Source organism: Benincasa hispida, chromosome 8 (genome assembly GCF_009727055.1).
Source record: "Benincasa hispida cultivar B227 chromosome 8, ASM972705v1, whole genome shotgun sequence".
Taxonomy (NCBI): Eukaryota; Viridiplantae; Streptophyta; class Magnoliopsida; order Cucurbitales; family Cucurbitaceae; genus Benincasa; species Benincasa hispida.
The window spans coordinates 50,327,516-50,341,080 of NC_052356.1; the positions used below are offsets into that span (position 1 = coordinate 50,327,516).

Sequence of the window (13,565 nt, forward strand, 5' to 3'; positions counted from 1 at the left end):
CTCCAATGTCAGTGCAAGAGAAACCTCAAAAATATTCCCAACCTGATAAGAGTTAAGTTGTGAAAGGAGCCTGCTCGTAGTTGGATGTTCGCATGACACCCGTGGGAGCAAGCCAAAATGAAGGTGGGTTTCCAAGAACAACGCAATATGAAAAGAAAAAAAATGAGAAAGAAAGATAAATAAAAGAAACAAGAGACAACTCCTCTGAAATTCATGAGTTAAAGTTGAGATTGACACACAACCATAGTTGGATGTTCGCATGACACCCGTGGGAACAGACCAAAACGAAGGGTGTAACCATGATCAATAGTCTCTAATAAATAACGCAAAGTATGACCACCGCATCCGACACATCAAGTTTTTTTGACAAGAAGAGGTAAACATTCTTTTTAAAACTAGAAAAGTATTTTTGAGCAAAAATTTGTAGTATAGAAGAATAAAGTAGGGCTTTGTCTTGAATTTTCAAGGATAGAAAGAAAATTGTGATGTTAAGTAATGTGCCTAAGTAGAACATTCAGAGCAACCAATCGACGCAAAATTTAGGATAGGAATTGAGCATTATTGCCTTAGTAGAAGATATGCTTGAGGACAAGCATATATCTAAATTTGGGGGTGTGATAACTTGTAGAAATACAAATTATTTATACTACTTTATTTAGATATTACGGCCAAAAGAAAGGAAAGTTGCGTTAATTGTAGAGAAATTAGCTAAGAAATGCAAGAATTATAAATTGTCATCAATACACCCACTGACACCATTGCAATGGTAGAAAAGAATATTCAAGTCTGTTTTGCAGGAAATCAAGTCACTGCATATGTTCATGGCTCAAGAGAAAAAGAACAGCATATCTACGTCACATTGTGCCAATCATTCAGGAATGAATAGACTATCAACGCAATGACGGCACATGCAACAATCGATCAAGAACTTTGTGATCAACGCAACTTCAACAACAAGCGATAATAAAAAACAACACCGCATGTGGACAAACAATTGAAGATGCAAAAGAGCGACGCAATTGCGGAGGATCCAGACATGTGTACAGCTGACCGTTGTGCATCTCTGACGGGATTTATCGCGTAACAGAAGGAATATTCATTCCACCATTTCCGGAATTGCCATAACAATAAAGTAGGGTCCACACTGTAGAGAGTCAAAGCTGAGCCTATAAATAGCCTATGAAATTCTATGAGAAAATATACTTGATATGGGCATATTTTGGTATTTGTATATTGAGAGAAAGACAGGTCTGAGTGCTGATCAGAGAAGATCCGAGAAAATTTAAGAGACAAGGCCGAGAGGTGAGTCTCAGGGCAAATCCTTTCAATCCCTGCCCTAAAGCTCTATACCAAGGTCACTTCTACCGGACAAGCAAGCCTGAGAGGGAAGCTCTTCCTTCCATTCACTCCATTCGCCGGCAAGCAAACCCACTGTCCAGATCTGTATCAAGATGTTGGCACTTTTCTGTATTTGTTTCTATCTCTTATCATCAATTGTATTCATTTTCTTTTTATCATTCACACCATGTATCATACGCTAAATATTAGTATTGAATGTCATGATCATTTTCATCTCCATCTTTTTGTCTATTTTCGTTCCTCCATTAATCGCTTTCTCCATGATGTTTTCTTAATCCCTTGGTAATTAGAATGAATTAAACAAGTAAATTAATTCGTGCTAAAGAAATGAATATGTTTAGCTAAAGCATGCTAGACGGCATCTTCACCTGTGAGAGCAGAAGTGAAGATGCCATTCTACCTGTCGAGAGAAGGTTAGAAGAATTCGTTAACTAAAACGAGAAGTACTTCCAGAGATGGAAGCAATCTTACGTTCATTACGTTCATCCCTGCACCACAGAGATGTGGGAACACGGCCGATCATCGAGAGGTGTACGCCAAGGAAAAGCATAACCATAATTATATCTTTAACGCAATTAATGAACTTGCGATGTTCATATTGATTACCCTTTCTATTTCTGTTCCATACATAAAGACTTGCCACCGCATAACACGACCTTTTGTATAATCTTCACAGTCAATCTTAATCTCAGTATTATATATCAGTATCCTGTATCTTGTATCATATTAGCTTAGGTTTACTTTTATGCACTTTTATTGTATTACCGTAACTTTACTTTACCGCATATTTTACTTTACCGCAATTTTAAATACCTGTATAAACCAATCTTTTATTAATTGAAAAACCCCCTGTCGCATATATCACGAACGTAACGCATTAACTACGCAATCCCTGTGTTCGACCTCGGATCACTCCGAGAAACTTGCGGTGAAATTATACTTGGTTTCAACGCAAGGAAACTTGTGACAACGCATAGCATACTACAAGCATTTTATTAATAACGCATACATCTAGAAGTATCGCATCCTTTTATGTTAAACTTGCGTTACAATCATCCATGCATTGTGTGACATAAGATAATAGGACCATATTTCATGTTATCAAGCATATATTTCAAATTTTATGTCAACAAATTTATGGATCAATTTTATGTTATCAGGGCTCTAACTATCTTGCAGTAGGAAACATTCCTAATGCGAGAAGAAATTTCGAGCAGTTGAATGCTTTGTCACGCAAGCAAAAAAAGTTAGTTTTTTGTACAAAAATATCAACACGTTGGGGCTCCTCTCCTGCCTTGATAGATTTTCATAACCGGATCTATTCTCTTTTATTCAAAAAAGAAAATTCCTTTTCACTGATGGGGCGCCATTATAGATGAATAAAATCGATATACAATATCATCAAGATTGTCTATGAGAAAAAGTCATTCCTTTTCCGTCTTTTGAAGATGAGAAAAAGACTTGATTATTTCACAAAATCTCAAGAGTAATGTCAGCTGCTAAAGAACAGTAAGGCAAAAACCCAAACAGGAGTAGATGAAGGTAAATAAGATTCCAGAATTGGTCAATACTGTTATTGTACAAGATCCTCCGTTGATTTAGATCAGTAGCAACTTCTTCAACAAAACAGACATTCAGCCAATTCAATCTTGAAAATCTAACAGACAATATAACTGAGTCAGCCTACATAAAAATTAACATAGGAATTCTCTCATGCAAAAGTAAAGCCGGTTAACAGAACAACTCTGCCGACTCAGGCGACTGGTGGCCGAAGAATGTGGTCTTGCGATGTATCAATGGCACCCGGAGGCATAAACTGCCACATGGATACTCCTGGATATCCAATCACAGGTACCAATTTCCCCCCAACAACCTGATTTGGAGAAGAAAATGCAGCAGGAATTGCTGGAGGGTGAGGCAAGAAGCTTGGTTGTGTATTGAAGGCCTTCATTTTCTGTTCAAGGCTGTCTTTTACTTCTTTCAGCCTTTGTTTTTCGTCTCGTAGTTCATTCTTTTCAGCCTACGTAAAGAAAGCTTTACTCAAAATAAAATCAAACATCGATGGAAGATGGAATTCCAGCGTTGACAAGTGCAAGCCACAAGCCACATAAGTTTGAAAAACTTACAATATAGAAATTCTGAACTTAAGAATGCTAAAAAGACCTAGATGCACCTTCATTTCATTAATCTTCTTCAAAGAACTCTCATTAGACTCCTTCAGCTTCTGAGCCTCATCCCTTAGCTGCATAATCATTCGAACTGCATCACCCAAAATAACAGACTTGTCAATTTTGGGAGGCCTTCCATGATTGAGGATGGAATTCAATTCCAGAAACCTTTAACGGAGAAAGAGAAAATATGAGGTTTGGGAGGAGCGAAGTAGAGACGAGAATGGCGAAAAAGATGAATGTAACAGAATTTAGATGCCTGTCATTTAGTTTATCTCTCCGCATTTTCTCTTTATGTGCCTTGGACTCAAATACATTTGATCCAGAGCTCATCCTGTCCATAGTGAGAACATTAACATGCTCTTGTAAGTGCATATCCAATATAATATGTTAAAACTGAATGTTGCAGAATTAGAACATAAACAATGATGCTAATCCTTGTAATTTAAAATCAATCAAGTTGGGAACTTGGGAATCAATAATTGCTCACCTTTTCCTGGAACCAGATTCTTTTATATCGTCTGCCACTCCAATTGGCTCATCAAAGTCTGCCCTGAAACACTCACGGAAGAGTGAGTTCTTCGATAAAATATACGAAAAACTAACGACAAGTTTAGTTTATGAACTATAAGTTTGTCTATTTGGTTCTTAAACTTTAAACAATTTTGTGTGCAATAGATCTTGAAATTTCAATTTTGTGTCAAATAGATTCCTTGCCTATTCGTATAGTTCAATTTTATATATTATATATCGATTTAACTTTTAAAATCCAAACATGTCAGAAACCTATTAAATAGGTGATTGAGAGTTAGGTACTTATTAAATATTTTTTAAAATTCAATGACCTATTAAATACTTTTAAAAGTTTTGAGAACCTTTAAATAAAAGCTTGAATGATCAAGAATTATACTAAATATTTCTCAATCACATAAAGGACACAGAAAACAGAGTTAAGTTTTTCAGAAATTTGAACTCGAAACCTATATCTTATAATATATTAAATCGCCGCTAAATCAATATGCATATATATAAATATAATGAAATAAAAATAAATAAATAAATTGATAGGTTAAACAAATTAATTCACAGAGACTTAATACATGCACTACTAATATAAAACAGAGAAGAAAGCAACAATGGAAAAGTTTGATTTCATGAGAACTTTATTTTGATGCCATGTTCAAAAACTATTAGAATACAAGCTGGTTCGGAGCATTCATGAGAAAGAATGTCTAGATGAAATACTGGTAAAACTCCTAGTCAACCTAACACGTTTTTAAATCAAATTTTGTTCAATGAAACAAAGTTAAATTACAGAAAATACCTTGAACTTTGCTATTTGCATAAAAATACTCCTATCCATTTGAAAGATACAATATTACCCTTATCATTTATAGAGATTTCAAAACTACCCCAGAGTTGAACCATTCCAGAACCTAATTCTCGTTCAACATTCTAATAGATTTCTAGTGATAGGAGTGTGTTTTAAGCACATGCAGAGATCAGAAGTACTTTTTGTAATTTAAACATGAAACAACCACATAGTCCCTCCCATATTCAAGCAGATATTAAATTGCCTAAGCCAAAACAGAAGTACAACTCAACCCATTCATTTCAACAACATAAAATCAAACCAAAGAGATAAATGCAGCTTGATTAATTATCCATCCGCTAGAACACCAACAAGAGCGGAAAAGAACAAAAACCTGGAGGAGGCAGTGAAGCCGCAAGAAGGCAAAGTGAAAGAGGGAAGATCCAATGAAGGCAGGTCACCACCGGGGACAGGAATGTCCTCAATCACGCCGTAATCGAACGCCCAATCCGTAATTTGAGGCGATCCCATCTGGGAGAAATTGCCGGAATTCAAAATCTGAGTACAAGTATTTCAGATTACAGGGGGAGAAGGATAGAGGCGTGTTCCATGGCGAAATGCTGGAATATATGGAAATGCATTGGGAAAAAGAAGAAAATGGTTTGATTCAATGGTAAAAGGAAGAAATGGGAGATTTGTAAGATGGAAAAGGGAATATGAGAAAAGAATAGGAAGGGAAAATCGGAGAAGAATCGCATATTAGAAGCAAATGGTCCACTAACGCTGAGCCTAACACCACAAGAAAAAGTAAAGACTGAGATTTGCAATATTTCTGATGCTTCCTAAGTTGAGGCCCACACTCACCTTTCGCTTTCTAAATTTGGATTTCAAATTCCTAAACGCCACATTCACTTCTAGTCTTCTCATACTTCTTTGGCCTCCGGAACCACTAAACTAAATTTTTAGGATATGGGATTTGAACCACGAACCTTTCCAAGATTGATTGATGTCATTCCTTTTGACAAATGATCATAGAATCTAAAAGTTTATTATTATATAATCAATTGCTATTATTATGACATAGCAATAGAATTCCATCGGTTATAGCTCCTAATCAGTTACTCAAATTATCCTATCATTGATTGAAGGTTTCACCGATTATCACTTATATCTTTAAATATTAGAAAAGAAATCACTAAAGTCCTATTTAAGGTGAAAATTTGAATTTGGTAATTATAGTGTTTAAAATCAATGATATTAGTGATATTAGTGATATAACTTAGGTAGATATCAGTGGGGATGGCAAAAGAACCCGTGGGGTCGAGTCCATGCATCGAGTCAGAAAATCCCCAATTTAACCTGGGATGGGGTAAAACCGAAAACTCTTTTCGGTCCCCTGATCCCCTCCCCGTTCCCGCCTCAAAATTTATATTTTTTTAACTATATATATATATATTTATTTATTTAGCCCAACCCATATTTTGTCTACTTTTACTTTATACTTTTTGTCCAAAAACTAAAGCCCAAAACTTAAGACATTGGTTGTTGTATAAGACATTGGTTGTTGTATAAGACATTTAAATATTTTTACTATTCGACTTATTTAATATGTGAACTTGTAGAATTTGACTTTTGGATTTGTGAATGTATAGGATTGTAGAATTTGACTTATGGATTTGTGAGATTGTGAATTGATAGATTTTGACTCATGGAATTTGTGAGCTTGGGAATGTTAGAATTTGTTTATTTGTTTAATGGATTTGTGTCTATTAAATTTTGTTTACTATTAAATTTTGTTTATTTTCTATGACTCAATTTTTTTAAAAAAAATAAATTATATGAGATTTAAAAGAAAAAGATATAACAATTTAAAATGGGGAATCCCTACGAAGAATTAATAGGGGAATCCCAACAGGGAATTAAAGAAAAAACCAGGAATGGGTCCCCGCGAGGACCGGTTTCCCCAACGCTGATGGGGAAATGCCCCACAGGGTTAGGGACAGGAAACCCTTCTCGCCCCGCCCCAAGCCCCAGCCCAGCCCCGTTGCCAATCCTAGATATCACTAATATCACTGATATATTCGTATATCAGTTATATAACTTAGGTACATATCAGTGATATCAATGTTATCAGTGATATGACTTCGGTAGATATCAGTGATATCCGTGTATTGGTGATATCAATTATCAATGATATCAATGATATAACTGATCGATCAAATGCGTATGAGCGATAAAAATAAGGATATGTGAGGTCTAAGTGCAAGCATACAGTATCAATGAAGTAATAATCTTCGAGTATTCCAAATATCAAATCCCACTGGACTAGGTCTACTTTTAATTTATTTATGATCATGAATCAATGAAATCGAGGTAACCAAAGGAGAGTTTACACTGTGTAGGTGAGAAACTAACTTAAAAATAGTAAATGATAATGGTCGAAGATGGGTAAATAATGACTCAACCTTTCGAATGATATACTTTAAGTAATGCGGCTGCATCATACCTAGATAGTAAATTACACATGAACAGAAAACTACTCCTATTTGGTCTTGTGTCAAGTTCTTATGAGGTCCTAGCAGCTAATACCTAATGTTTCTATGGTTAGCTGGATCTTAGATTAATTCGAGTTCAGTTTCTTTATCCTATGGTGCCTCTTATTTCTAAAGTAACATGACAATCCTACTTCTAGGCTCTTAATCTCATATCTCTTTGTGACATCCGTTTATACCCTAATCTTCTCAACATTAGAACTCCACTAGACCATTAAATTAAATGGCCAGTTTAACTTACCGACTTTACTTTTAAATTCAATAAAGAGAATGTGTAAAACAATGAAGTGCAACATTACTTAAGCCATAACAACCTTGGAGTAAATAAGGATAGGTCGAATTTTAAACCCCCGACCTTCCTTTCACTTGTACGTCGAACTTTGAACCCTCGACCTTGCCCTTCCTAACATTATTATTGAGTCTGTTTAATTATCATTCCGGAGAACTTCCTCTATCAAAAGATCGTATTTCTAAATTTTCATAAGGTCCCCCTGGAATTCCTTCCAAAGCTTGTTGAATAATTTTTACGGATTCTTGTCATCTCAGCAAGTTTGACTAAATAACGAGCTAATGAATCTCCTTCTTTTTGCCACTAAACTTCCCAATCAAATTTGAGAGCGAGACTATGAGAGTGAGCGAGATTATGAGAGAGAGCGAGAGTTTGAGAGAGCAAGAGCGAGATTTTGAGCATGAGCAAGTGCGAGAGCGAGAGCGAAATAGCGAGATTTTGATAGAGAGCGAGAATACCGTACAAATTTCTCCTTTTTTTCCTTTTTAATTATTACACATTCCACCTTCTTCTTTCTAATCCTTTTTTTTTTAATTTTTCATTTTATAAAAACAATTTCTAAAAATATTTTATTATTTTATTTAAACTCTAAAAAGAATAAATTAAAAAAATTAATAACTCATAAAAATAAAAAAAAATGTAAATTAAATATCTCATTTATATAAAAATAATTACAAAACTCAATGTGTCCCTCAAGGCGACGTCGTCGATTTCGAGTTGGTTGTCGTCGTCAACTTCGAACTTGAGGTTGCTCGAGTTCTTCTTGATGTTGCTCTAGTACCTCTGTAGGTGCTTCATAATATAAATATTCATTATGCTCTCCACGACCCCGACCATGTCTATGAAGATGAAGGACTATCCATCTGATCATATATCGAACCAAATTCTGGCATCATCGTCATCGGACTAACATAATTAGTTTAACTCTACTGACTGCGTCATAGGAGCAACTCTTCCACATTATGTGCAACCTCATCAAACTCATCCTCTCCCGAACAGGTCTTCTACGTCTAGGAGCTGGTAGGAACAATAGTATATCGTACATATAATGAATTTTCCATATAGCTTTGGTTGTCATACATATAGCAAGAACCTGGTTCGGATCATTCGTAACCTCACAGAGTCTACTGTTATTCGATCTCTTTGAATTCTAAAACAATTAAACAATATTTAAAATAAATTTAAATTAAAAAAAATAATAATATTCATTCATTTACCAGATGACCCATAGCTGCTCCCGGACGAGTGACATAGGACCTTGTGATATTATATATCAATGATATATTCTGGAGTGACATCTTGTCAAACTGTTCAAGAGAAACCTCAACTGCAATAAACCTTGCATGATATGTCATCGCATACAAATGTGCAACTTTTTTGACCAATCTCCAGTCCTTAGGTCAATATCTTTGCATACGCGGTCAGTATTACAAGCGATGGGACATCCTGCTGAAAACCGAATTCGTCACTCACTGGCAGGAAGATGCCATTCACCAATGTGAAAACATATGAGAGGACTCATCGTCCGCCATATGTTTTGACCATTCGTACAAAAATTAGGCAAAGTATGCACAATAATTTTGTACGGCTCCCAAATAACCTAAACACAAAATATTATATTAGAGAATATAAAGATAAATACAATAAAATGTGAATAAATAATCAATTAGGTTTAGTATATGTACTTTCAGGTTGAAGCAATAAATCAAACATGTATCTATACTGTTGACTACATGTGTGGTTTCCAAGCACACAAATTTTGTCTCTCCACCTAATTTTTAAATTGATAATTTAGAATTTAAATTAACTAGATCAGTGATATAAAAATTAAATTGAATTAAACAACATTACGAAGAAATCGTAGCTCGTCCAACTAACTGAGCGTCATTACATGATGTAGCTGTGGAGCATGTTGGGAAAATCATCGCCTTAAGTGCCTAGCATAGTTGCCAAAAGTATGAGAGCCACTATCTCTCTCGAACCTCAGGTCTTGTTACTTTGCATATATCGTATCGACATGCAAGCATGCTTCACCCCACGAATACTACCCGCATCATAGAGGTTAGCAACAGTGGCAGAACATCAAGTAACAAATGATTAATTTATCTGAAAACAGACTTCACCCATCATTTGTAGTATATTGCTCGCGCATATCTTATGACGGTTTCCTCGTCTCACTCATCGTGAGCTCACGAATTGTGTTCCTAACCAATATTAAACTTATGGTGACACTTTCGGTCCGTCCAACCATTTGCTGGGTTGTTCACTGCTGCAATTATACCAGCATTCGGATATGAAATTAACACACCTCTTTCGTGTGTTACATTTTCTCGCAGGTGTTCATATCTTAGTGATCAAAAGCCATCATACCGCAGTACTGTTCACGTAACAAGTGGAAGCGATTCGATATTTCATGCTCGCATTTTATGGCCGTTTTGCTCACAGTTTTAACATGAATACTGAAGATTTTATTGAGACTACTACATAATTGTCAACATAGTGATGAATGTTACTCTCCTCAATTTCAACCTGTACGCATTGAAGATTATTATATCAGCAACCCTAATATTCTATTTACATCTGATCCATCGTTGTTGAGAAAACTGGTAGACCTGAAAAGTTCACAGTTACACAACGAGATGGATTACAAACCAGTCATCGACAACGATGTGGATTTTGTAACCAGTTAGGACATAATCGAAGGTCCTTCGTTACTAAGACGGGCTCCAATATGTTAGGGATTGAATAATAAATAATTTTTTTTATTATATATTCATTTATTGTATCAATTTTTTTATTATAATTTATAGTATACAATTTTTTTTAATAATCTACTGTATATCAATTTTTTTTTTTTTTTTGTAATCAATAAGTACATTATAATATATCTAATTATTCAATTTATAGATATAAAATTAATACATTCAATTTATTTGTCTAAGTATTATTCGAATATAGTATAATAATCTAATTATATTCAATTTGTTGTATAATGATTATATCAATTATAGTTATAATAATCTAATATATCAAATTTGTTGTCAATGATTATTCAATTATAGTTATTCATAAATCTAAATATTCAATTATAGTTATCGATTATTATATAGATGATTATTAGTCTTTTTCCTTTATATTATCTATGGAAAGTTCAATAAAGCGAAGACTCTCGCCTCTCAAGATCTCGCTCTTTCCTAAGATCTCGCCTCTCCTAAGATCTCCTCTCTCAATCCGTTCTCTCTAATGTAAACCCCGAATTTTCACTTTTTATATGAATTCAATAATTTTGTTATTGGAGGGCATTTTTAATTTTGGATTTGAAGTATAAGTGGGGAAATTAATGTTGACGTGAAAATTATTGAATTTTGAAATTCAATTTGAAAATTAATGACAGGAATTAATTTCTTTTTGAAAAGGAAAAGAAAAGAAATATAAAAGTGGATAAGGAAAAGATTTAGTATAATTATATTTTCTTTTGTTATTATTATTATTATTATTTTAAATAAAAAGACAGAAATCCATCCCATCTCTCACGCGAGCCGCTCCTCACTACCAAAAATTCCTTCCCCGCCTCCTCGTACTCAGATCGGATCTCCCGCTCTGATGCACTCGCCGCTTCCCCGTATCGTGCTCACCAGCACCGCACCACACCTACAGACGTCGTCCTAGTGCTCGATCCTCGCCGTCGAGCCAGTCGAAGTGCGCCATCGATTCCTTCCAGTTCACTGCGCTCCTCGTGCACGAACTAGGTCACCGCGATCGCCCTACTCGTTCCGCTGCATCGCCAGTTTGCTCCTCTAACTGCTGCCTGTGTCGTTATCATCCAACGACCTCTTCATCTAAACACTACCCAGCCACCAGCCCTGCTGCATCGATTGCTGCTGGTTCTGTGTTGGGTAAGTGTTTTGGCATATCGTAATTTTAGGGTTACCCACTTGATTTTGGTTTGGATTTTAATTTACCCATTATGTTGGATGCTAGATTTGTATTTGGAGGAGAATTTGTGTACTGTCCAACGGCTGTTGAAGTTTCTTCTTCGTGAGGTTTTGGTAAGTTTCAAGCTTTGGTAACCCATTGCTGATTGGTTTGGTGTTGAGCCTTTTGTGTTAGTGAGGTTGTCGTTGGATTCAAAGAACATATTTGGGCTAAGATTATTGAAGTTATTTTGAGATTGTTGGAATTTAAGACCTAACCATTATTATTGAATTTGTTTAGATTGTAACTTTTGCTTGGGAGTTTTGGAACTACTTTTGAACTAAGCACATTTTCGGTTGATTCAAGTCTTCCAAAGGTTGTTAAGAAGATTAATTGTGTGGACTAAAATTGTGACCAAATTTGAGGTAAGTAATCTTACTACTGGAATCGCTTTTGTGCCAAGCGATACACTGTAGATTTAACATTGAGAATCCTAGCAGAATTTCTTTGAATAATTTGATTTTTTGAGGTTGAATGACTGCTTATGAAGGATATATGAGCATGTAGTAAATATCGGAATATGATTACGTATGAGCTTAATTTGGATTTTTATGAGTTATATTAAATGATGATTGAGCATGACTCTTAAATTATGAGTAAGTACACTCCTATTGGAATGCCTTAAAGCTAAATGAGCATTAGACATTTGTTGACCTATATAGTTATGCAATTTATTATGAGAATGTGTAGACTGTATGATATATTACGAAATCCCGAATACTGCATTGTTTACATGATTTAGTGCATGAAAGTGATGTGCTACAGTTGATTCATTTAAATCTAGATTAAATATGTATGTTGAGGTTAATTAACATGAGGTTGATGATGAGGAGATTTTAGAGGATTTAAGATTAGGTGAATGTTATATGTAATATGAAGTTAGATAAAATCTCCTTTCCTTTCCATACTATGTGACTGCATGAAAGTAATGCACGTCCAAGGGCGCTAGTACATGAAAGAGATGTACTATGTTTGGTGTGTATGAAAGTGATACATACCTTAAGGGTACTAGGGTGTACGAAAGAGGTACATACTCAGTGGATTTTGTGTATACGAAAGAGGCGTATGCCTAACCATGTGTACGAAAGAGGTACGCATCCCTACATTTATAGAGAGGGTCTGGGGTGTACGAAAGAGGTACATACTCAGTGGATTATGTGTATACGAAAGAGGTGTATACATAATTAGATGTACAAAAGAGGTACATACTTAGTAGGTTAGGTGTATACAAAAGAGGTGTATACTTAACTAGGTGTATGAAAGAGGTACACCTTCAGTGGGTTGTGTGTATACGAAAGAGGTGTATACGTAACCATGTGTACAAAAGAGGTATACATTAAGTGAGTTTATGTGTATACGAAAGAGGTGTATGCATAACCATGCGTATGTAATAGATTGTGTTTCCTTCGGGATTCACCAGAGGTTGTGGGTCCTACAGGACTTACTAGAGGTAGTGGACATACTCAACTACAATAGGATAGAAATAAGTTTTTCATGTATATATGTGTTCCCTGAGGACTAGAGCAGTTTATATGTTCCACTAGGGATAGGAATCTAGAGTACATAGATGTCTAGCCTGACCCCAGTAGTGGGGTTACTTACTGAGTATTTCATACTCATTCTTTCTTATGTTGATGTTTCAGGTAAGAGTAGAGATGCACCGGCGATGGCGCAGTGGAATTCATGATTGAGCCACTGGGACTAGTTTTTACGCTTCCACATCATGAAATTTAGAATCCTTATTTTACCCTTAATTTCTAGTTTTACTGTTTGAAACTTATTATGAAGGATTGTTACTTTTATATTTTAATAGTCTTTACGAATTATGGGTACCCTATTATTGTTTTAAAAATTGCATATAATTAATTGCTTTTGACTTTCTCTTGTCTATTTAGCATTTATTTCAACAT

At 35.2% G+C, this 13,565-nt stretch overlaps 1 protein-coding gene across 1 annotated transcript; it reads right to left on the bottom strand.

The window, feature by feature from the left end:
* Positions 1-2,869: 2,869 nt before the first annotated feature.
* LOC120082601 (transcription factor ILR3-like) lies at positions 2,870-5,637 on the bottom strand. Its single transcript, XM_039037849.1, has 5 exons — positions 5,234-5,637; positions 4,018-4,080; positions 3,787-3,861; positions 3,533-3,695; positions 2,870-3,379 (listed from the first exon to the last, which is right to left on the bottom strand). Exons 1-5 carry the CDS (start codon positions 5,368-5,370, stop codon positions 3,113-3,115), a joined length of 705 nt encoding a protein of 234 aa, XP_038893777.1. The 5' UTR covers positions 5,371-5,637; the 3' UTR covers positions 2,870-3,112.
* Between the last annotated feature and the right edge of the window lie 7,928 nt (positions 5,638-13,565).

What these genes read in the sequence shown, in the direction of transcription:
- LOC120082601 (XM_039037849.1), bottom strand. Translation starts at nt 5,370, where the DNA reads ATGGGATCGCCTCAAATTACGGATTGGGCGTTCGATTACGGCGTGATT. An exon ending in GGCTTCACTGCCTCCTCCAG is followed by an intron (nt 4,081 to 5,233) that starts GTTTTTGTTCTT and finishes TGAGTGTTTCAG; the next exon opens with GGCAGACTTTGATGAGCCAA. An exon ending in AGAAGATTAATGAAATGAAG is followed by an intron (nt 3,380 to 3,532) that starts GTGCATCTAGGT and finishes TTCTTTACGTAG; the next exon opens with GCTGAAAAGAATGAACTACG.